We start from the raw sequence: 21,611 nt of genomic DNA on the forward strand, positions 1-21,611 counted from the left end.
AAATTCCTTTAAATCACAATTATTGATAAAATCATTGAACTTCCTCATGCTAATTGTGATAGCTTGTTGGGGATTGTTTGACTCATTTAGGAACCTTATTACATTGAAATCCCCACCTAAACACCAAGGACCTTTCCATAACCCTTGAATCCTTTGAAGCTCTTCCGACAATTCATTTTTCTCTCTATAATTATTTGGCCCATACACATTGGTTTACACCCAAGTAAAACCATCCTCCACCATCTTGGACTTCAAAGAGACAGAAAAACTACCTATCTGTTCCTCTAATGGTTCTACCACATCCTCTCCAAAGAGTAACTATACCCCTAGAGGGAGTTGAGCACCAATTCACGCCTCTTGCTTTCCACACACTTCTAACCCACCACCTTCTATCTAAATCTGTTAGTTTGGTTTCCTGTATTAATACAATATCTGGCCTTTCCCTCAGCAAATCCTTTATCAACCTTCTTTTCTTTGCAGTTCCTAAACCTCTCACATTCCAGCTAATGATCTTCATCACCACAGTTGTAAAAAGATACCCTCTTGACACCCTCTTTCTCACTTAGGAGCCTTCCTCCTTTCCCCTCTTCCACTGAATTCTAAATCCCCTTCTATGTCTTAGAGTAATCTTTCTACTTCTGATCTTTTCTTTTTCTTTCTGCTTTTATTAGAAGGTTTTTCCTTTGCACTCTCGACTTTTAGATGAAGACCGGGGATGCAGAGATTGAATATGGTTTATTGGTTCTGTTATTTGAGCTTAGAGTTTAAAATAAATTTGATTTTTTTTTTTTGAATTCAAACCCTAAAGCTTATGGTTTATTGGTTCAGTTATTTTATGTTGTTAAGTTGAATTTTATCATGAAGCCTATTATAAATTCATTCAGCTTCTATATTATGTAATTTCTTTTATAGGATGAGGAGACTGCAATAATCACCCGCAATGAGGATGGTAATGGTGATGATGCTCGTAATGAAGCTTTTAAGGCCCTCTGTTCTCTTAAGGTAGTAATCATTCTTATAATTTATGATATTATAAACGTGGTTAAGTTTGTTTGTGGAGGGCTTTGTTGAGATCATTATTGATATGGTCCTGTTTCTGTGTTGCTTTGTATGCTATGTCAGTACATACTCATATTACTAGGTTTCATGCTATGCTATTATATAATGTAAGAAAACAAATTTTTGTACAAAAATGTACATGATGTGCATACATCGTCTTCATGTAACATGATATACTACAGAGTTCCTCATTGTGGATACACATTATCCATATTGGAATGCATGAAACAGTACTACAAACCATGATTGAACTTTTATTTTACATGTGCCAAGTTTCTTTACCTCTTTTGATGATCTCTTATAAGAAACTTGTTATTTCATTATTTAACCAAATTACCAAAGAAGATCAAGGAGGTAGGGACCTGATTGTGGTTTCTTCTATCTATTCACCTTGAAATGAAAGCTTCATTAATTGGATATGGCCTTAATGCTGCCATTGGAGTGGAAAGAATTCACGCTGCAGACTGCATTGTGGTAGGATGAAGCATTGCCGATGACTGGCCTCAGTTGTTATTAAGTGTAAAATTGTTTTGTTATCTATAGTAATCTTCAATCTATATGGTCTCAGGTATTATGGTTGGTTGTCTTTTGATACTTTTTTTCTTAATGATCTAGATTTAATGCAAAAAAGTTTTTAATTTTTTGCATTGATTGAACTCTTTGATCCTGTTACTGATAGAAAAAGTTCTGTGGAGGTTTGTTGCATTATGAATTATTTATTTGGTTCTTGTCCTTTCTCATATATATGCTGCAGAGTGATGATTACTGTGCTTTGTCAATTCAATTGTTTGTTAGTCAGGAGATCCATTGCATCATGTTAAGGTAGGACTTATGCAGCACTTTACACAGCCTCCTCCACGCTATTCTGAGGGTTCCTTGGTACGTTCCCTATAACTTTTATATGACTAATTCTGGCAGTTATATTTTTTTTTTTCTCATTTTTCTTTACCTACTGGACATTGCTGAAGATGTATGGTTTTCTTTTGTTTTATGCCATTGCAATTGGTGCTTGTTTTTTGACCTTTGCCCTAGTACATGTAAAAGGTTAAAAAGCTGGAGGAACTTGGTATTGGAAGACCTTCTACTTATGCAACCACTCTGAAAGTTCTACAGGTATTCTCATGGTTTGTATGTACCCTTTGATTTCGTAGTAGGTAGTTGTTAAGAGTTTCCTGAATATCAGATATCATGTTTCTTCTTGTAGATATCAATGTTCTTTGGGTTTGTACCCACTTAGTGTTGATAAAAAAGTAGTTTTCTCTCACTTGTTTCTGGGAGAAATTATTTTAAGTGATGCAATGAATTTCCAAGGATTGAAATGCTCTTTTTTCTGAATCCCTTTTGTCATCATGTTGCATTTGAGTGTAAATCTAAGAGAAATAAAAATGCCATAGGTGTCTTTTTGTGGTATACTATCAGGATAAGAAAACAGTATCTCAATTCCACAAGATTTGAAGATGTTAAAATAATTATTATGTGAAGGAACTTGCCATGCTTTTGGACAAAATAGTTATTAATGTTTTCTTGTGATTCACATGTTGTAGTCTTCAGTGAACCCTTAAATGACTGGTTATAAATCATAGTTTGTACATGTGCTATTGCAATAATGACAGGTGACTGAAGGTATTCTTGCTATATAATGAAATGACATTTATATTGCTTTCAGAAATATACATATACTGAGAAAGGTAAAGTATATTTTCATACATATGTGACAAAAAATATGGAGTTTTTGTACAAAAGCACAATGGGATTTATAAGATTCAAGAGACAAACATAAACAAGTTTAACCCATTTATGGTAGGGGTGCGAGTCACAGTGAGTTAGGTTGGCTTGGGTTCAGGTTAGCCCAATGTTTTTCCTCACTTCTTTTTTTCTTTTTGCTTTTAAAAGAATCTTACTTATCAGACATAGGATAAATCATTTAAGGAAACTAAAGAATGTGGAATAAAAAAATAATTAAGAAAACTAAAGAAGAGAAGGATGTAAAAGAATTTTTTTTTGAGAAGGTAATGTATTTGTATTGTTGGGAAAATCCCAGTATACCAGTGACTGTACAACATAAATACAAGAGCTCCTAAAAAACAATGAGCCTGCCCCAATCAGCCTATCAAGCACTTGTTAGAATACAAATTATTAAATGAAACATCCTTGAACAGGCTAGAGGACAATAACCAAAAAAATAAAGAACTGAAGCCCTCCTAATAACTTCATTTTCGCTGGTGGGAATCCTTGAACACCAGTCACCATGGCATTCCTTTCCAAAACTGTTTGAGTCTGTGAGTCTGTTAAGGTTGAAGTGTGAAGGTTGTGAACTTGGAAAGCATTGTAGACACTCTTTTAAACCGAGTAATAAAAGATGTTCTTCTCTTTTTGATGTTATTCATTCGGATGTGTGGGGCCCTTATCATGTTCCCTCTATGGGCGGCTATCGCTATTTTCTCCTGTTTGTGGATGATTTCTCTCGATATTCCTGGATTTACTTGATGAAATCACGTGATGAGGTACCATCCTTGGTGAGACAATTCCACCAGATGGTATTAACACAGTTTGGAACTAGAATCAAGATGTTCAGATCTGACAATGCTAGGGAATATTTTGAGAGACATCTTGCCTCATATCTGTTGGAGTATGGTGTTGTTCATCAGAGTAGCTGTTCCTACAGTACACAGCAGAATGGTGTTGTAGAGAGAAAGAACAGACACATTGTTGAGACGGCAAGAATCATGATGATCACAGCGACAGTTCCGGTTCGTTTTTGGGGTGATGCTGTTCTCACGACAGTATATCTGATTAACAGGATGCCTTCTCGTATACTTGGATTCAGCACTCCATTCAGCCTTCTTTTTCCTCAGGGGGAGATGTTTCATATTCCTCTAAGGGTGTTTGGATGTGTCTGCTTTGCGCATATTCTTGGTCCTTACCGTTCGAAGCTTGATCCCAAGGCAAAGAAATGTGTCTTCCTTGGATATGCAGAGAATCAGAAAGGGTACCGCTGATATGATCCAGTCTCTGGGAACCGGTTTGTTACTATGGACATCACTTTTTTCGAATCTACATACTTCTTCTCAAGGAATCCTTCTCAGGGGGAGTGTTTTGGGGAAGTAAGTCAGCAGTCTATCCCTCTCCCAGTTCCAGTTCCTGTGCCTACTACTACTGTGCTTGACAACCATTCGATGTCACCTACCTTGCCCCCCCCCCCCCCCCCCTTTGCGTTCCGTCTCACAGTATTACTCACGGCAGAGATTTCATAAGGAGGTTGATTCCACTACAACAGAACTCACACCACTTCCTGTCGATCCCTTGGAGACTCCAAATTCGGCTGATACAGATCCAGGTATTCCTCTTGATCCCTCTACTATTTCAGTTCTCATAGGTCCCACTAACACTGTTACAGATAACCTTGATCTCTCTATTGCTCTTAGAAAAGGGAAGAGGAAGTGCACTGCTCATTGCATATCACAATACTTATCCTACAGTGGACTTTCTCCTTCCTACTGTGCTTTTCTCTCTTCTCTTGATTCCGTGTCTATACCCAAGGGTGTTAGTGAGGCTCTCTCCAAACCTGAGTGAAAGGCAACTATGCAAGAAGAGATAGAGGCTTTGATTAAGAATCAGACATGGGAGATTGTGGACCTACCAGAAGGCAAGGAGACAGTTGGATGCAGATGGGTTTACACAGTAAAGTATAAGGCAGATGGAAGCATAGAGAGGTACAAGGCAAGACTTGTTGCAAAAGGATACACACAGACCTATGGCATTGATTATCTAGAGACTTTTGCACCAGTTTCAAAGATAACCTCTGTTCGGATACTCCTTTCTCTTGCTGCCTCGTACTCTTGGCCCTTGTTTCAACTGGATGTGAAGAATGCTTTCCTAAATGGGGAACTGCAAGAAGAGGTGTATATGGATCTTCCAGCTGGTTTTTATGATAATGCTAAAGAGGGAAAGGTATGCAAGCTGAAGAAGTCACTATATGGCTTGAAACAATCCCTTAGAGCATGGTTCGACAGATTCAGAAAGGCCTAGATTGTTTTTGGCTACACTCAAACTCAATCTGATCACACCTTGTTTGTGAAACGCAGGGGATCCTTGGTGTCAATCTTAATTGTTTATGCGGATGATATTGTTGTCACTGAGAATGATCTGAGTGAGATTGATAGTCTGAAGAGGAACCTGCATAAGGAATTTGAGATTAAAGACCTTGGAGAACTGAGATACTTCCTAGGCATTGAAGTTGCAAGATCGAAACATGGAATTTTTATCTTTCAAAGGAAGTATGTCTTGGACCTTTTCCAAGAAACAGGGAAACTTGGAACAAAGGCAGCTAGCACCCCCATTGATCAGAACCACAGAATCAGTGCATCAGAAGGTGAACCAGTAAAGGACCTCGGGAGGTACCAAAGACTTGTGGGTCGGCTACTATACTTGTGCATGACAAGATCGGACATCTCCTATGCAGTAAGTGTAGTGAGCCAATACATGCATGCTCCACGAGACCAGCACTGGAAGGCAGTTGATAGGATCCTTGCTTATCTGAAGGGACATCCAGGCAGAGGCATATTGTTTACTGATCATGGACAGCTCAAGCTAGAGACCTATACAGATGCGGACTAGGCAGGATGCCTCGATGACAGAAGATCAATTTCAGGAGTGTGCACCCTAGTTGGGGGCAACCTAGTCTCATGGAAGAGTAAAAAACAAACAGTTGTGGCAAGATCAAGTGCAGAAGCCGAATATAGGGCCATGGCACATGGAGTTTCAGAACTTCTCTGGATCCGTTCTCTATTGGATGAAATCGGTGTTCAGGTAGAAGAACCTATGATGCTATACTGCGATAACCAGGCAGCAATTAATATTGCTCATAATCCAGTCCAGCATGACCGAACTAAGCACATTGAAGTAGATAGACATTTTATCAGAGAAAGGGTAACTTCTGGAGAAGTTTGTCTTCCATACATTTCTTCAGATCTGCAGCTTGCTGATGTCCTCACAAAAGGCGTTGCAAAGAATAAGCTGGAGCATGATCTACGCAAGTTGGGGATGTATGACATCTACTCCCAACTTGAGGGGGAGTGTTGAGTGGGCTGACTTGTGTTTAGTTTATTTCTTTTTAAATTAAGATGTTGTTGGGCCTTGGGCCCATTAGTCTTTATTTCTTAAAGAGTTGTAATTACTTAGGTTGAGTTGCCGCCCTACTTAGGGCATCTTTGTAATATCTCATACTTAAATTAATTATAAATAGAATGAGGGGCTGGCGGCTAGGGTTAAGTAGATCTATCCTAGTCGACCTTCTTCTCTTTTCTCCCCTTTCCTTTGTCTCTTGCTGAAATCCCCAACTTTCTACTCTTCCTTTCACAAGAAGCTTGGCCGAAATCAGCACATAAGGTTTTCTACTGATTCTAAACTAACACAAGTCTCATTAGTGTCCAGTTTAAGGGTATTACACAGAAACACATTAAAATAACATGAATCAATTATGCACTTTATTCATTTACAATAAATGTCAATAAGTACATCAATCTGATTGGAGCTAAGGGCATAACTGTCTAACATAACCCAAGTATGCGAGATCAAAGGATGTACAGGGGGATGGATTTGATGATGGGTGGTGGATCAATTGTGAAGTTTTTGAAGAGGGGAGCATCTCAGACGATGATTCTAGCATTTGAAGTATTGACGGGACAGTCCAGGTGCGTTTGGACGATGAAGAGGACTTAAGTCTTGAAGAGCTGTTTGCGGTAGACAAGGTCAGATACCAAGGACGCAGGAATATCTACCAGTAATGAACCATTGCAGAAGATTTTTGAGGCCGAGAAAATTCCAGCTCTCGGGCGACACTAAATCAGGTCCAGGATCAGCAAGGATCCTCATGCTCCATTTTGGTGAGGAACCCCCCTCTTGTGACCAGCAAAATCAGGGTGATCAAATGGTGTCTGTGCTTGGGATCTATAAAGCTTCGAAGGAGATATCTTTAAGGGATACAAGTACAGGATCTGATCAGGTCACAATAGCCATGACTCAAATTCAAACTGGAAAGCCTGTTGCTTTGGAGAGCAATATTGGTCTGAGTCAGGGTATTAAAAGTTTTGAAACCCCAGTCTATTGATGTGGTCCTTTCTACCGATAATGGTAACCCCTGCAACCTTTGTGAATTTCCTTTTGCTATTGATTCCTTTTCTGGTTCTATTGCAGATGGCCCAATCTCTGATCTCGCTATGATTTTAAGCCCATGGACTTGAATAAAAAAGATGAAGTTGTGGTGGGGGAATCTCCAAATGAAGATCCAAAGCCTAATTGTGGGAGGAAAGAAGCCTCTTTGGGGGAAGATGTGAGGGATTGGAGAAGGATAACACAGATTTGGTGAGAGAAAAAGAAAAGAGTTGCAAACATGAAGGAGAGTCTCTAGGGGGAAGCAATAGGCAAAAGAGGATCATGTGAAGAAGCTAGCTAATAGAATGGGGCTTGACCTATATAAGGAGGTAACAACTCAAAAAAATGATAAAGAAAATAGGGGGTGGAAAAAGGAATAAAATTTTGAATATAGTGGAGAAATTAATCAATGATGTTGAAGGGGACAACGAATTCAGTGCTAGGGGGGAGAAGAAAAGGAGGTCTTTAGGAAAAGGGGGCATCTGGGTTTTTTCAATAAGTACAATGGAGATCGTTAGTTGGAATGCCAAGGGCCTAGGAAGTGCTACAAAAAGAAGGCTGATTAGGGAGTTGTTGAAGAAAGAAAAGCCAAACATAGTTTTGATTTAGGAATCTAAGGTGCAGGAGGTTGATAGGAAGTGGATTGGAAGCTTCTGGGGAGAAAGGAATGTGTAGTGGAGTTTTGCACCAGCATGGGGTGCATCGGGAGGAATTATAACAACATGGAAGGAAGACCTGTTCACTTGTTGTGAAGAGCTTGTGGGAAGATTTTCTGTCTCGGTAAAACTGAAAAACAATCAGGATGGGTTTGAGTGGGTCCTTACCAATGTTTATGGACCAAATTCTTATAGAGAAATGAATGTGATGTGGGAAGAATTAGTAGATATTAGTGGTTTGTGGGATGGCCCTTGGTGCTTAGGAGGTGTCGTGATCAGTTTTGCGGGTGAATCAAGTGGAGGAAGACAGAGGGTCACTTCAAGTATGAGGAAATTTAACAATTTTATTGAGGCTTTTGAGTTAAGAGAGTTCCCACTAGGGTGGCGTTTGGTAATGTGTTCATCTCGTGGATGGACCATTTTAGTCCATACCATGGGATGAACCATAGTTTTCAAGGCGCCAAGGCGAGGCTAGGCGACAGGGGGGCACCTTGTCGCCTCATCGCCTAGGTGTTGGATTTTTTTATGTTAAAAACATAGATCCTAGGGTAGTTCCCTAGGTACCATAACCATATTTCCTTAATAATTATTCATTATTTTCAAAAGAAAAGTATAAAGTTCATATTAAAGTATAGAAAATCAACATATTCATGAGAAGAAAAAGAAGGAAAATAAAACTCAAAAAATATCGGGGCTCAACCTTTATTTTTGTTATAGGAAAAGAAGAAAAGAAAAGGTATTGGTAGAAGAAGAAGAAGAAGAAGAAGAATATATGGAAGAAGAATATGTACTGATTAAATAAAATTTTAAGTTCTTCCTTACTTATTTTCTTTCTTTTTAATTTTTATATTTTTAAATAATAATTTTTTAATTTTAGTTTTTAATATTTTATTAAAAAAATAATATATTTTTTAATTTTAATTCTAGCACAAGACTAGAGGTGCTCCTTCTCCACTCTTTTTATTTATTTAAATATTAATTTTTAATGTTTTTATCAAAAAAATAATATTTTTTAATATGTAAAATATTTTTTTTACTTTTTTAATTAATTTACTATAATTTTTATTAAAATTAAATCTTATTGGTTAATATTAATTTATCAATGCTTTTTTTCAATATATTTATCATATAAAGTCCAAAAATTAGACATTTATGATCGACTGTGTAGATCATTCATAAAATGTATATGAGATACATTGAATCAAAAAGTGTGGCTGCTCCACACCATGCCTACAGAATGACATTGTCGGTGTGGAGTGTGGATTGGTCTAGTCCACAACTCAGAACAGTTGTGGATTGTGGTGTGGCGGATTGGTCCGTGCCATAGGGTGTGGTGTGGACTAGTCCACACCCACCAATTTCTCATCCACACTACGTAATGCCCCCTAGGTCAATCTTGTTTTACTTGGTCCAATTTCTAGGCTAATCCTATTTGCTCAAGACTGGATTGGCTCTTGATGTCCCCTAATTGGGAAGAACATTGGGTGGGCTTAGGGGAGAAGTCTCTACCTAGAATCACATCAGACCATTGGCCAATCTGTTTGTTTCAGAGGTCTAGTAAGGGGGGACCTATTCCTTTCAGGTTTGAGAACATGTGGCTTACCCACCCGGAATTCAAGAAAAAGGTTAAGGAATGGTGGGATTCCCAAAGTCCACAACCTGTTTGGGAAGGACAAAAGTTTTTGAGAAAATTACAAAGGCTGAAAGGGGAGATAAAAGAGTGGCATTTAGAAGATTGGAAGAGAAAAAAGGTAGCTTGTTTTCTCAAATTGAGGAGCTGGATAGGAAAGAAGTTTGTTAGAAGGGTATGAAAGAGAAAGAAGATGGTCTTTAAAGGAGTTAGAGGATACCTTGTTGAGAGAGGAGATCAACTAGAAACAAAAGTCAAGAGAGAGATGGATTAAGGAAGGTGATGGCAACACAAAGTTCTTACATGCTTTAGAAAACGGCAGGAGAAGGAAGAGCTCTATTTCCTCTTTAGTGGTGGGAGGGGCTGAGATCACAAATCAAGAAGAAATTGCTAAAGCCTTTGCTGATCACTTCAGATCAGTTTTTTTGTAGGCCATTTACTGAGAGGTCAACTTTGGATGGACTAGAATGGGAGTGTTTGGAAGAGAATCAGGTACAATCTTTAGAGAAGAATTTTGAGGAACTTGAGGGCAAAGAAGGCATATTCTCTAAGGCTAGATCTAAGGCTCTTGGGCCTGATGGATTCACAATGGCTTTCTATCAAGATTGTTGGGAGATAATAAAAAATGGTTTGATGAAAATTTTCAGGGAATTCCATAGAAGTGGAGTAATTAGCCCAGGGATGACTTCAACTTTCTTAGCTTTGATCCCAAAGAAGCAAGATGCCACCCATCCTGGGGATCTTATATCTATAAGTTTAGTTATTAGCATTTATATGGTAATTGCTAAGGTTCTGTCTCTAAGGCTTAAAAAGGTGCTTCTCTCTATCATTTTCCAATACCAAGGAGCCTTTGTTCAAGATAGACAAATTATTGATCAAGTTCTAGTGATAAGTGAGTGTGTATAGGCTCAAAAAAGGCAAAAGGGGAAGGGGGTTGCAATTAAATTGGATTTGGAGAAGGCCTATGATCTAGTGGACTGGGATTTCTTGATTGACATCATGAGAAGGTGTGGGTTTGGAGAATTGTGGTGTAAATGGATTGAAGGTTGTTTGCAAACAAGTCATTTTTCTATCCTAGTGAATGGTATTGCAGTTAATTTCATTGAAGGGATCAGAGGCCTTAGACTAGGAGACCCACTCTCCCCCTTTCTGTTTACTTTGGTGGCTGAGGTTTTAAGTAAATTAACCATAAAGGCTAACTTGATGCACTTGAGCGAAGGTTGGACAGTTGGGAGAGGCAGAGTTTTGGTCTCACTCTTGCAATTTGCAGATGATATTTTGGTCTTCTGTGATGGGGAGAGCTAGGAAGGTGTAGAAAATTGAAAGCTAGTTGTGAACCTATTTGAAAGGATTTCCAATTTGAAAATCAATTGGTCTAAGAGTCTAGTGGTTGGTATCAATTTAGAAGAACGTGCCTTCAGAGCCTTGGCGGATTTGTTGGGTTGTGAAAAAGGAGAATGGCCTTTGTGTTATTTGGGATTGCCTCTTGGTGGAAACCCTAGATCGGTTAGCTTTTGGAATCTAGTAGTGGAAAGGTTTGAAAGAAGGTTGGCAAGTTGGAAAAGAAATTATGTTTCTCTGGGAGGGAGAATCACATGAATAAAGTCCACTTTGGCTAATCTTCCAGTCTATTACATGTCGGTTTTTATAATGCCCCAAGTCGTGATAAAAAGAATCGAGAAGATCATGAGGGACATTTTGTGGGAGCTTGGGGAGGGGAAAAAAGATCATTTGGTTAGGTGGGAAAAGGTGGGACAATTGAAAGGTGAAGGGGGTTTGGGAATAGGAAATGTGAAATTGAAAAATTGGGCTAGAGTTATCTCTCAAGTATCCATGGGCTGTCAAGCAATAATGGTTGGGATGTGGGCTGTTTGCATAGAGCTACTTTGGCTGCTCCCTAGAAGGCCATCCATGACATTCTTCCTTTGTTCCTTCCTCACATCAGGTATGATTTGGCTTTGGGTCAGAAAATCAGATTTTGGTAGGACATTTGGATTGGGGATTCCCCCCTGTCCAAAGTGTTCCCTTCCCTTTTTGCTCTTTCCTGTCTTAAAGGAAAACCCATTAGTGATTTCATTAGCTTTTCCTCTTCACCTACAAACTTGAGTTGGAATATGGGTTTTGTTAGAAATCTAAGAGATTCTGAATTGTCTTGTGTCTCCACTTTGGTAAACTTGTCGAACGCAGTGGTTTTGGGGGATAGTGGCTCAGACTCTAGAGTTTGGGCACTTAATCAATCCGGGTCCTTCTCTTGCAAATCCTTCTTGAACTCTCTTGTTGCCACATCCTCCTCTCATTCTTTCCTTGTCAAGGAGATTTGGCTTTGCCCTATTCCTCCTAGAGTCGGTGCTTTTTGTTGGGAAGTGTTCCATGGCTCCATCAGTACCTGTGATCTGCTTCAGAGAGAAAGACCAAATTGGTGCTTGTCCCCAAATTGGTGCTCTGTATGTAAGTTGAATGGTGAGACTGCCTTTCATCTTTTAATTTCCTGTCCTTTTGCTAATTTCATTTGGGAGTGGTTTTCCTCTCTGTTTAGTTGGAGGTGGATTCCTCCTGCTAATTTGGAAAGCCTCTTTAGCTTCTCACTCCTTCAAGTGTTCTAAAAGGAGAGGCAAGATTATGGGAAGATGCACTAGAACAGCAGTTGCTTGGACAACTGCTGTTCTAGTGCATTGGGTGAAAACACTAAATTATTTGCTGATTTTAAGACAGGACTTGTTCAGGTCTTGGGGAACAATAGCAAACACTGCATCTATTAAATCTATTGTGAATGCTTCATGGTCCCTTCCGGATGCTGGGTGAAAGAAACTAAATTTTGATGGCAGCTACTTTGGAAATCCGGGGCCATCAGGCATTGGTGGAGTAATAAGAGGAGAGGATGGAAATATGCTAGCCATGTTCTCAGGTCCTATTCAGCAAGGTGATGTTGTGAGCTCAGAAATGAAGGCAACAGTGTTTGGTGTCGTAAAAGCCAAAGAAATGGGGATTGATGGGTTGATTGTTGAAGGGGACTCAAAAACTGTGGTAAACTGGCTGAAGAAAGGGGAGGGAATAATTTGGCAGTTAAGGAATGAGTTCAGGCGCTTCAAACAGGCTTATAAAGACATGGTGATTCAAATAAGATGGGTTAGAAGATCTGCGAACAGCACGGCTGATGGTCTAGCTAAGCAAGGAGTTCAAAGACGATCTATTTTTTGGGCTATATTCTAGTTAGTAGGATGTTTCTGTCAGGTTGCCTTTGGGCTTTGTTGTAATTAAAGGGATAGTTTTTAGGTTTGTTTGAGGCTATGATGTATTTAGTGGACAATGTGGAATGCTTGTCCACCACAACTTCTTGTACCAGATTTTCTAATTAATGAATTTTTTTCTGTGTTGCTGATAAAAAAAAAGATGACCTTAATATATTTGGGAAGCACCTAACTATTACTAGGGCTGTAAATGGGTCGGTTCGGTTTGGTTGTATATAAATTACCCAACCGAATTGACATCCTTGGTTTTACACTTTCATAAACCGAAACTGACTGATATAATCTGAAAACCGACCTAAACATAGACTTCTCGGTTGTTGGTTGATTAATATGATTACTGATGCACTGTGAATTTTATTTAAATGAATAATGGCAGCTGTCTCTGCCCACTACTTAGATGTACTCGAATGGTTACAGTCTTACAGCTGTATTCATTCTCTCTTTTTAGCCTGAATTCAGTTTACAATGTTTGAACTTTAAAATCTGTGGAAAGAGGCTAGAGCCTGGTGCCTAAAAAGTAAAAGGTACAACATTTAATGCTCCAGCTTTCCATTCCTACTTTGGCTTTTAGTAGGTAAGTTAAATATTATTTAAATTTATTATCTTATAGGTGGGTTGGTTCGGTTTTTTTGCCGGTTTATACACTTATAAATCAAAAATCAATCCGACTGTTTGTTTTTTATTTTTCTTGAACCAAAACTGATCATTAACATTTGAAAACCAACCAAATCGGTTTGAGTCGGATTGGTTTAGTCGGTTTGGTTTATTTCATGAACAGCCCTAACTAATACACAGGATCTTCAAAGAAAATAGAGGAATCTCAAAAGTGGCCTTTTTATTGTTGACAGCTATGCTAGGAAAGTGTTTCACTGTGGACAACCTAAACAAGAGAAATTCACAGATTAATTCTTCTATAATGAACAAACCTGTTCTGAGTCAGTCAGATTTCCTGTTGGTAGAGTGTGACATACATCAGACTTTCAAGAAGTAGCCTTTTTTATTGTGGACAGCTATGCTAGGAAAGTGTTTAACTATGGACATCCTAAACAAAAGAGACATGGTGGAGGATAACAATTTGTGTATAATCTGTTGGGAGGTGATGGAATTGGTGGATCATTTATTTGTGTATTGCAATTTTGGGGGGATGTGGGTACAAATGCTGGGTATATTATGAATACAAAGTTGTTCCTGGCAACATCGGAAGATTTATAATGGAGTTGGCAGTTGGAGGGACTGAGTAGAAGTGGGGAAAGTTATACAGGGGGTAATCACTCTGGTACTAGTGTGGACTATATGGTCTGAAAGAAACACAGGACTTTTCTAGGATAAAGTAAGTTTAGAAGACACTATTAAAAGAAGTTATGGGGCAGAATATACTCTTGGGTGGCATCCCGGAATTGCTTCAAGGATGTTCCTTATAAGTCCCTTTTTTTATGAAAATATACTTTTTGTATCTAATTACACAGTGTACAGGCTGGATCTTACTCATTGCACAGTCTTATTGTGTGGAGTCAAGCATGTGCATTTTGATCATATTAAATGCAATACTTTACACTGTTTTCTGAATGGGGCGGGGTAATTGGGTAGATTTTACTGGGGACCTGCCAACCCTAGGTAGGGGAAGGGGCTCTTCTTGTATCATGGGATGGGTGAACCAGGTTTCTCTATTTTCCTAACAATCATGAAGTTATTATTTTTCTGTATGCTTCTATTTTTCTCTTATTTAATAAAAGTGTTTATCAAATCTCTTATTAAAGAAAAACTAACCTTGACCTGCACAGGGACTAGAAATCCCACTAATCTTGATTAAAAAAACTAAATTACGTCTTACAATTAATAAAAGAACTCAGGTGGCCATAAGACTAAGAAGGAATTGATTTTCATCATTTTTTAGCCTGTTGGGAATTTTGGAAGGAGAGTAGTTGAAGAAGTTTTGAACAGAAATGTCACACATGACAATATGGGCATGTTCTCTTTTCTCCTAGACTGAGGGCCTGTTCGTTTGCTCTGAAATCTGACATCTGAAAGTGCAATAATTACATTAAGAGGTATATTGGTATTGGTGAACTTTTGTTTCCTCTGAACTCTGGATTCAGGGAATGTTGTTCTGAATTCTGAAAATGATCAAATATCCATTTTGACCCCATATATGATAGTTTTTGTTTGTCTTTTTGGAGTATCATTGGAAAACAAAAGGTTATATGATTGCATTTAAGAGATAAGAGGTAAGAGGAAATGAACAACTATTTTTCTCTTAAAGTTAAAAGATTCCTCTTAAGAGATAAGAGCTAAGAGGAAACGAACAGGCCCTGAATTTCAAATGTTAAATAGTTAAACTGGGATGCATTTGGTAAACCTTTTGGGATGTATTGAAAATTGTTGATAATTCTGTACCTTGCTTCTTGGACGGTTGGTGTTTTATGTTGATATCTCGTAATAATTTTGTCTTCTCATTAATGCTTTTTATTTCCTGTAAAAAATATTACCATTATGAAAAACATATACTCCTTCCTGTAGAAACCTGTGATATTGTTTATATTCTAGGAATGGATTTAGATTGTTTATAAAAGAAACTTCTAATTTTGTTGTGGCATCAGGACAGGAGCTATGTGACAGTGAAGAGTCGAGTATTATATCCTGAATTTCGTGGTCGCATGGTAAGTTCACTTTGATCTGAGATTTCGTTGACAGATTTTATTTATGTTATAGGTCAATCAAATGCTTCTAATTCAATATAGGAAATATAGGATAAGCATTTGATTGCTCTTTTATCTGTAGTTTTGCACACATTTGCTAATTCAAATATGATCTATGTATTCTTGCCTTGATCGGCATATGTGCTCATGCAAAAGGCCTTATGTTTGAAATAATAATTTTCTGTATTGGGGCCAAGTGGGCTAGGGTCTAATGCATTCTTGTATAGTGGTTAGCCAAGCCTAGCTCTTTTTGGGTTCTCTTCTCTACTGTACTCACTTTTATACTGATTAATAAAATTCAGTACTGTTATTCATAAAAAAAAACTAATTTTCTGTATATCCTTGCCTTGATCTCCATCTCACAACTGTTGATCAAACTGTCAGTGCAGGAACTTGCATATTGTTTCTTGTGAATTTATGAAATAAAAAATTGGTCAGAACAGGTTTGAATGGATTTTTTGTGGTACTAGGTGTCGGCTTTTCTTTCTCACTATTTCTCTGAGGTGACAGACTATAATTTCACTGCTGATATGGAAACTGAGGTAATTCCCTTTATTTAATTATTATTTCCTATTTGTTGGTTATTGAATCAGAAGAGTTGGTGTAGTTGTGAATGCTATACTTATTTTAGTGGCACATCCAACAGAAATATTATATTTGAGGGTGGGCCTTGGCACAATGGTTAGGTTGTTTTGTTGCAAACTGAGTGACCAGGGTTCAAATCTTAGAAACAGCTTCTCTGTGTGTCAGGGGTAAGGTTGCGTACATCTGTCCCTCCCCAGACCATGCATTGGTGGGAGCCTCGCGCACTGGGCTGCCCTTTATCCAACAGAAATATTATATTTTCCATTTCTTTTGTGTTTCCACTTGCTTCTTTTTGTCTTGACCTCGCAATCTTCAGCAATGGGAACCCTTGCTTCACTTTATTGCTTCTTTTTACTAATGGTTTCTCGAGTTTTACTTTTTCTTTTTTCTTTTTTTTTCCAATTTTTTTTGAAAGGTAAGATAAATTTTATTAGAAGCCAACAAGCAATTCTTGATGCAGTTATGTGCATTATTGTTTTGGTTAATTGACATTCTTGTTTCTCTTGTAAACCCTGTCAAGCTTGATAATGTCTCTGTTGGGGTGACTGAATGGAAGGGGCTGCTAAAAGATTATTGGACACGATTTAGCATGTATTGTGATCGTGCAGCTAACGTCAGTACACGGCAGGTAACAATAGGTTCCTTCCTGAAGTCAGACTTGAAATATCTACTCCTTTATGAGTTGCAATTTTTTATTTCCATAACATTGTTTTTTTTTTGTTCATATCATGGCTGCAGGTTGAGAAAATGTTAGAGGAAAAGTTTGGAGATTTCTTGTTTTCTTCTCCTCCTGATAAAAGCAGGGAATGCCCTAGGTACTTGTGCTATAATGTTTTCTGAATCATTAGTATGTCAAATGACCAACAATCACCAGGCTTATTGGTTATGTGGCATGTTAATGAAGAATAGTTCGCTTTTTTATTTGATTGGTAATAGTGAAACGATTTTATTAGTTTGAAACAAAGTAATTATAATGGTTAAGTGTCTTGCACCTCATTTGACACAGCTAACCCCCATTGATTACACCGTACACAGAATAGTAAGATTTTGTTTAAAATAACTTATATTACCGATTAAGGGCAAAAAGATAAAGGCAAGTCATTTAACTAGTCATGTGAGTTCATGGGTGATGAAGGGAAATTTGGCCCGACCTCGCGATCGCCCAACACGTGGCAAAGGAAAGCAGCTCGGGACAGTAGAGCACCCAAAGCGAACATCGGAAGCAAGTCCAAACTCACTACCGAGCCCGAACTCCAGACCGCTGTACTTAGTCCGAGCTCCTTGTTAAGAGCGAACTCCCTGTTAAAGGTCCGAGCTCCCTACTAGAAGCCCGAGCTCCCTGATAAGAGCTCCCTCCCTCCTGAGAACCCGAGCTCCCTGCGAAGAGCACGAACTGTACTGGGCCCCAAGCCTCACAAAGCTGACCCGAGCTGCCACGGGTCAGCTCGGAACACTCCAAACCGAACTCAAGGCACCTCGCTCGCCACTCCAACACTTCACTTCCAAAGCACCAGGCCAGCCAGACGTACCCGATACCAAGGACGTCTTTATCCAAGGGCGGCGTACCTGACTGATTTGGGATCTGACGCCTGACAGCCGCATTTCAAACGGCTTCCTGCCACCGCCACCTGCAACCGTCGTCACTAGCCGCAGAGACGGCTCCGACAAAAGGAACAGTGGCGGTTCTGTCCGACCAGAGGAAATGACACCCGAACTGGCAGGAGTTCAGAAGTAATCATGCCCGACCTGACGAAGGCCTGGAAGTGAGTGCGCGAGGTGGTTATAAAAGGCTTCTACCCCCCCAGGGATGAGGTATGCTAACTTTCGCGCTATCTGGTTATTCTTGCCTTTGAAGGATTCTAACTTGAGCTTCGGAGCCCTTACGCCGGGTTCTCCCCGGAGCTTCTCTTCTCCCGTTTCAGGTCCCTGTTACTCATTTCAGAGGCAAGATCATCAACAACTAAGACCGGCCAGATTGTGCATCATCAATTGGCGCCGTCTGTGGGAAATACGCTTCAAAAAGCCTCCCTCCAAAACTTTCATACCCTTTCCTTCTTCTCTGAAAAACTCATTACTTATGGCCTCATCCAGCAACGCCGGACGCGGCACAGAGACAAACACCACCGGGGAACAGCTCCAAGTCCCCGTAGTGTGTGTTGGGCAGTTCACCATCCCCCTCACGGTGGATGGAATCCCCAACCTGACTACGCCACAAACAGTGGCACCTGTAAGCCTGCCCTCCGCAAACATCTCCTTCCCTCTTCCCATCGAGACTACCTTCACTAAACCGACCGCCGTCCCCCTGGCAGCTAGCCAAAATCGGTTGGACGACTTAATGCAATGCATGCGGGCAATGCAAGCCCAGATGCAGCAGTTCCAGCAACACCAGCTTCACCAACACCAAGTGTTGCACAACCTCTCCCAATACCACTATCAGCAGCAGTTTCCCCAATTGACACCGAACCAACCACTACTTCCACCTTGCCACCCTGCCCCGAAGCCAGTAATGGCCTCTCCGCAGGATGGGCGCCTTCACCAAGGAAAGGCCTCCAGGCCCCAGAATCCCCCAAACAGCCAGGCCTCGTCCCCAGGCCGGAGAGAAAGAAAAGTCATCCCCGCCTCGCGGCTCGCAGGCGGATCAGGAACCTCGCCCGCGAGGTCAGCACCTCGGGTCTCAAAACCGGAGTCCCCACTGGTGGGAAACCGATTCGGCGCACTGGCAGCAGCGGACTACCAGAACTCCGAGCCCATCGAGCTCGGCAACACGGAGGCCAGCAGCGCCAGCACAAGGCCCACTTAGCAGCGAAGACGCCGTCGAAGTCGACGAACCGCCACCCGCGTCTTATCCGAGCTCAGAGGCAAAGGCGAGACGAGCTCGGACGAGGTAGGAATCGCCCCGACTCTCTCAGTTCCTTCCCCCCTCGCCTCAGAACTCCTGGCAGTCCCCTTGCCTAGAGATTTCAAGCTCCCGCCCCTAGACAACTCGGTGGCGAGGTGCACATCAGCGGCAGCTCGGACCTCAGTTCGCGAAGCGGTCCTCGAGGAGCGGAACCCCCCGAAGAGGCCGAAGACCGAGGAGCCGATCCTCTTCACAGAAGACGACGCGCGGGGAGTTCGCTACCCTCACGACGACGCACTCGTCATTAAACTCAGGATCAGCGACTTCGAAGTTAGGCGCGTGCTCGTAGATTCAGGCAGCTCGGCGGACATCCTATTCAAGTCGGCATTTGATCGGCTACAGCTGCCAAGGAGCGAACTAAAACCTGCAAGCACTCCCCTGGTGGGCTTCAGCGGGGAGGAAGTCAGGCCCCTTGGAAAGATAACGGTGCCCGTGGAAGTTGGCACGTGGCCTTGTGCGGTCAGACTCAACCACAATTTTCTGGTGGCCGCGACCCCCTCCCCATACAACGCCATAATAGGACGGCCAATCACGCATATCCTGCGGGCGGTGGTCTCTACCTATTATTTGGCAATGAAGTTCCCTACGGACTTCGGTGTGGGGGTAGTGCGGGGCGACCAGCTCGAGTTCCGCAAGTGCTACGTCGCCGCCCTAAAGGGCAAGTCCAAGCCGGCCGGCAACCTCGACCTGGAGCGGCCTACGGAGCAAGGAGAAGAACGAGCCTCGCCGATAGAAGAGACAGTCGCGATCCCGACCTCACCTACGGACCCATCTCGCGCACTCCAGATTGGTGCTTCTGTCAAGGAACCCCTACGGACCGAACTGGTAAGTTTTTTACTCCAAAATTTAGATATTTTTGCATGGTCCGCGGCCGATATGCTCGGTATTGACCCTAGTCTTATAACTCACAAACTTAACACTGACCCTTTAGTTAGACCCGTTAGACAGAAGAAACGGAACTTAGCCCCGGAGCGCTGGAAAGCGGTCGACGAGGAAGTCGAAAAGCTCCTCGCGGCAGACTTCATAAGGGAAGTCCATTACCCGAGCTGGGTGGCCAACCCTGTGCTGGTGAAAAAGGCGAACGGCAAGTGGCGCATTTGCGCCGACTACACCGACCTGAACCGAGCTTGCCCGAAAGACTGCTTCCCCTTCCTAGGATCGACTGCCTAGTGGACGCGACCTCGGGACACGAATTGCTAAGTTTCCTGGATGCCTACTCAGGCTACAACCAAATCCGGATGGACCAGTCCGACGAGGAAAAAACCAGCTTCATAACCGAATTCGGTATATACTGTTACAAGGTCATGCCCTTCGGGTTAAAAAACGCCGGGGCGACCTTCCAAAGACTTGTAAATAGGCTGTTTCGGCCCCTGATCGGCACAAAGATAGAGTGCTATGTAGACGACATGGTCGTCAAAACACAGTTTTCGCGAGAATTAATACAAGACTTAGATTTTGTCTTCCAAATCCTGCGTCAGTATAACATGAGATTAAACCCCAACAAATGTGTCTTTGGCGTCACCTCGGGCAAGTTCCTGGGCTACGTTGTCAATCGACGTGGCATCGAGGCCAACCCAGACAAAATACAAGCCATCCTAGATATGAGACCACCTCGGAAAATAAAAGAAGTCCAAAGGCTAAACGGCCGCATTGCCGCCCTAAGCCGCTTCATGTCCAAATCGGTAGACCGCTGCCTACCCTTCAAAGCAATCAAAGGCAAAGGGTTCGAATGGACCCAAGACTGTCAGCTCGCGTTTGACGAGCTAAAAAGCTACCTCGCCAAAGTGCCAACCTTAGCTCGGCCCGAGGAAGGCGAAGTCTTAGAGCTATACCTCTCGGCCAGCGACGAGGTGGTCAGTTCGGTACTAGTAAAGGAGGTAGATCGGGTCCAACGACCCATATATTATGTTAGTAAAATCTTGCAGGGAGCAGAGACAAGGTACCCGCAGATAGAAAAGCTAACGTATGCCCTAGTGGTAGCAGCACGGAAACTCCGCCCGTACTTCCAGGCCCACACCGTCATCGTCCTGACCGACAAACCTCTGAGGCAAGTTTTACTCAAACCCGAGGTTTCCGGCCGGCTGACGAAGTGGTCCATCGAGCTCAGCGAGTACGAACTCCAGTACAAGCCAAGAACTGCCATCAAGGCCCAAGCCTTGGCAGATTTTATCGCAGAGTGCACATTCAACCCCGAAGCCCCTGAGCCGGTCGAGCCCAAGGTCCCCAGTTCGGGCGAACTCGGAGCTCTCAAGCCAAACGAGTCCGAGCCCCGTGAAGTAGCAACCAGCGTGGCTTCCCTCCTGGTTAGACCAAGCGCGAACTGGGATGAGGAGCCCTGGATCCTTCACGTAGATGGCTCCTCGAACCAACAAGGCAGCGGGGCTGGAATAGTGCTACGCGGCCCGGGCGGAACAAAACTGGAATACGCACTACGCTTTGAGTTCGCGGCATCCAACAACGAGGCGGAGTACGAGGCACTGATAGCCGGGCTAAACCTAGCGCGCAAGGTCGGGGCAAAGCACATGGTTATCTGCAGTGATTCCCAGCTCGTGGTCAACCAAGTTACAGGCGAGTACGAAGCACGCGAACTCACTATGGTTGCGTACTTAGCAAAAGTAAAGGAACCTCTGCTCAACTTCCAATCACACTTCATCAAGCAAATCCCGAGGTCAGAGAACGCTAAGG

At 41.7% G+C, this 21,611-nt stretch overlaps 1 protein-coding gene across 1 annotated transcript in view; it reads left to right on the top strand.

Moving 5' to 3' along the window:
- LOC104597850 (DNA topoisomerase, type IA, core) overlaps positions 1–21,611 on the top strand; it is an 82,953-nt gene that overhangs the window by 33,927 nt on the left and 27,415 nt on the right. The window contains exons 11-17 of the mRNA XM_088903210.1: positions 913–1,002; positions 1,855–1,938; positions 2,104–2,172; positions 15,344–15,403; positions 15,913–15,984; positions 16,548–16,655; positions 16,766–16,842. Coding sequence (XP_088759336.1) covers positions 913–1,002; positions 1,855–1,938; positions 2,104–2,172; positions 15,344–15,403; positions 15,913–15,984; positions 16,548–16,655; positions 16,766–16,842 — 560 coding nt within the window. The remainder of the gene's footprint in view (positions 1–912; positions 1,003–1,854; positions 1,939–2,103; positions 2,173–15,343; positions 15,404–15,912; positions 15,985–16,547; positions 16,656–16,765; positions 16,843–21,611) is intronic.

The sequence above is a fragment of the Nelumbo nucifera genome, chromosome 4 (assembly GCF_055504915.1).
Source record: "Nelumbo nucifera cultivar China Antique chromosome 4, China Antique-T2T, whole genome shotgun sequence".
Lineage (NCBI taxonomy): Eukaryota > Viridiplantae > Streptophyta > Magnoliopsida > Proteales > Nelumbonaceae > Nelumbo > Nelumbo nucifera.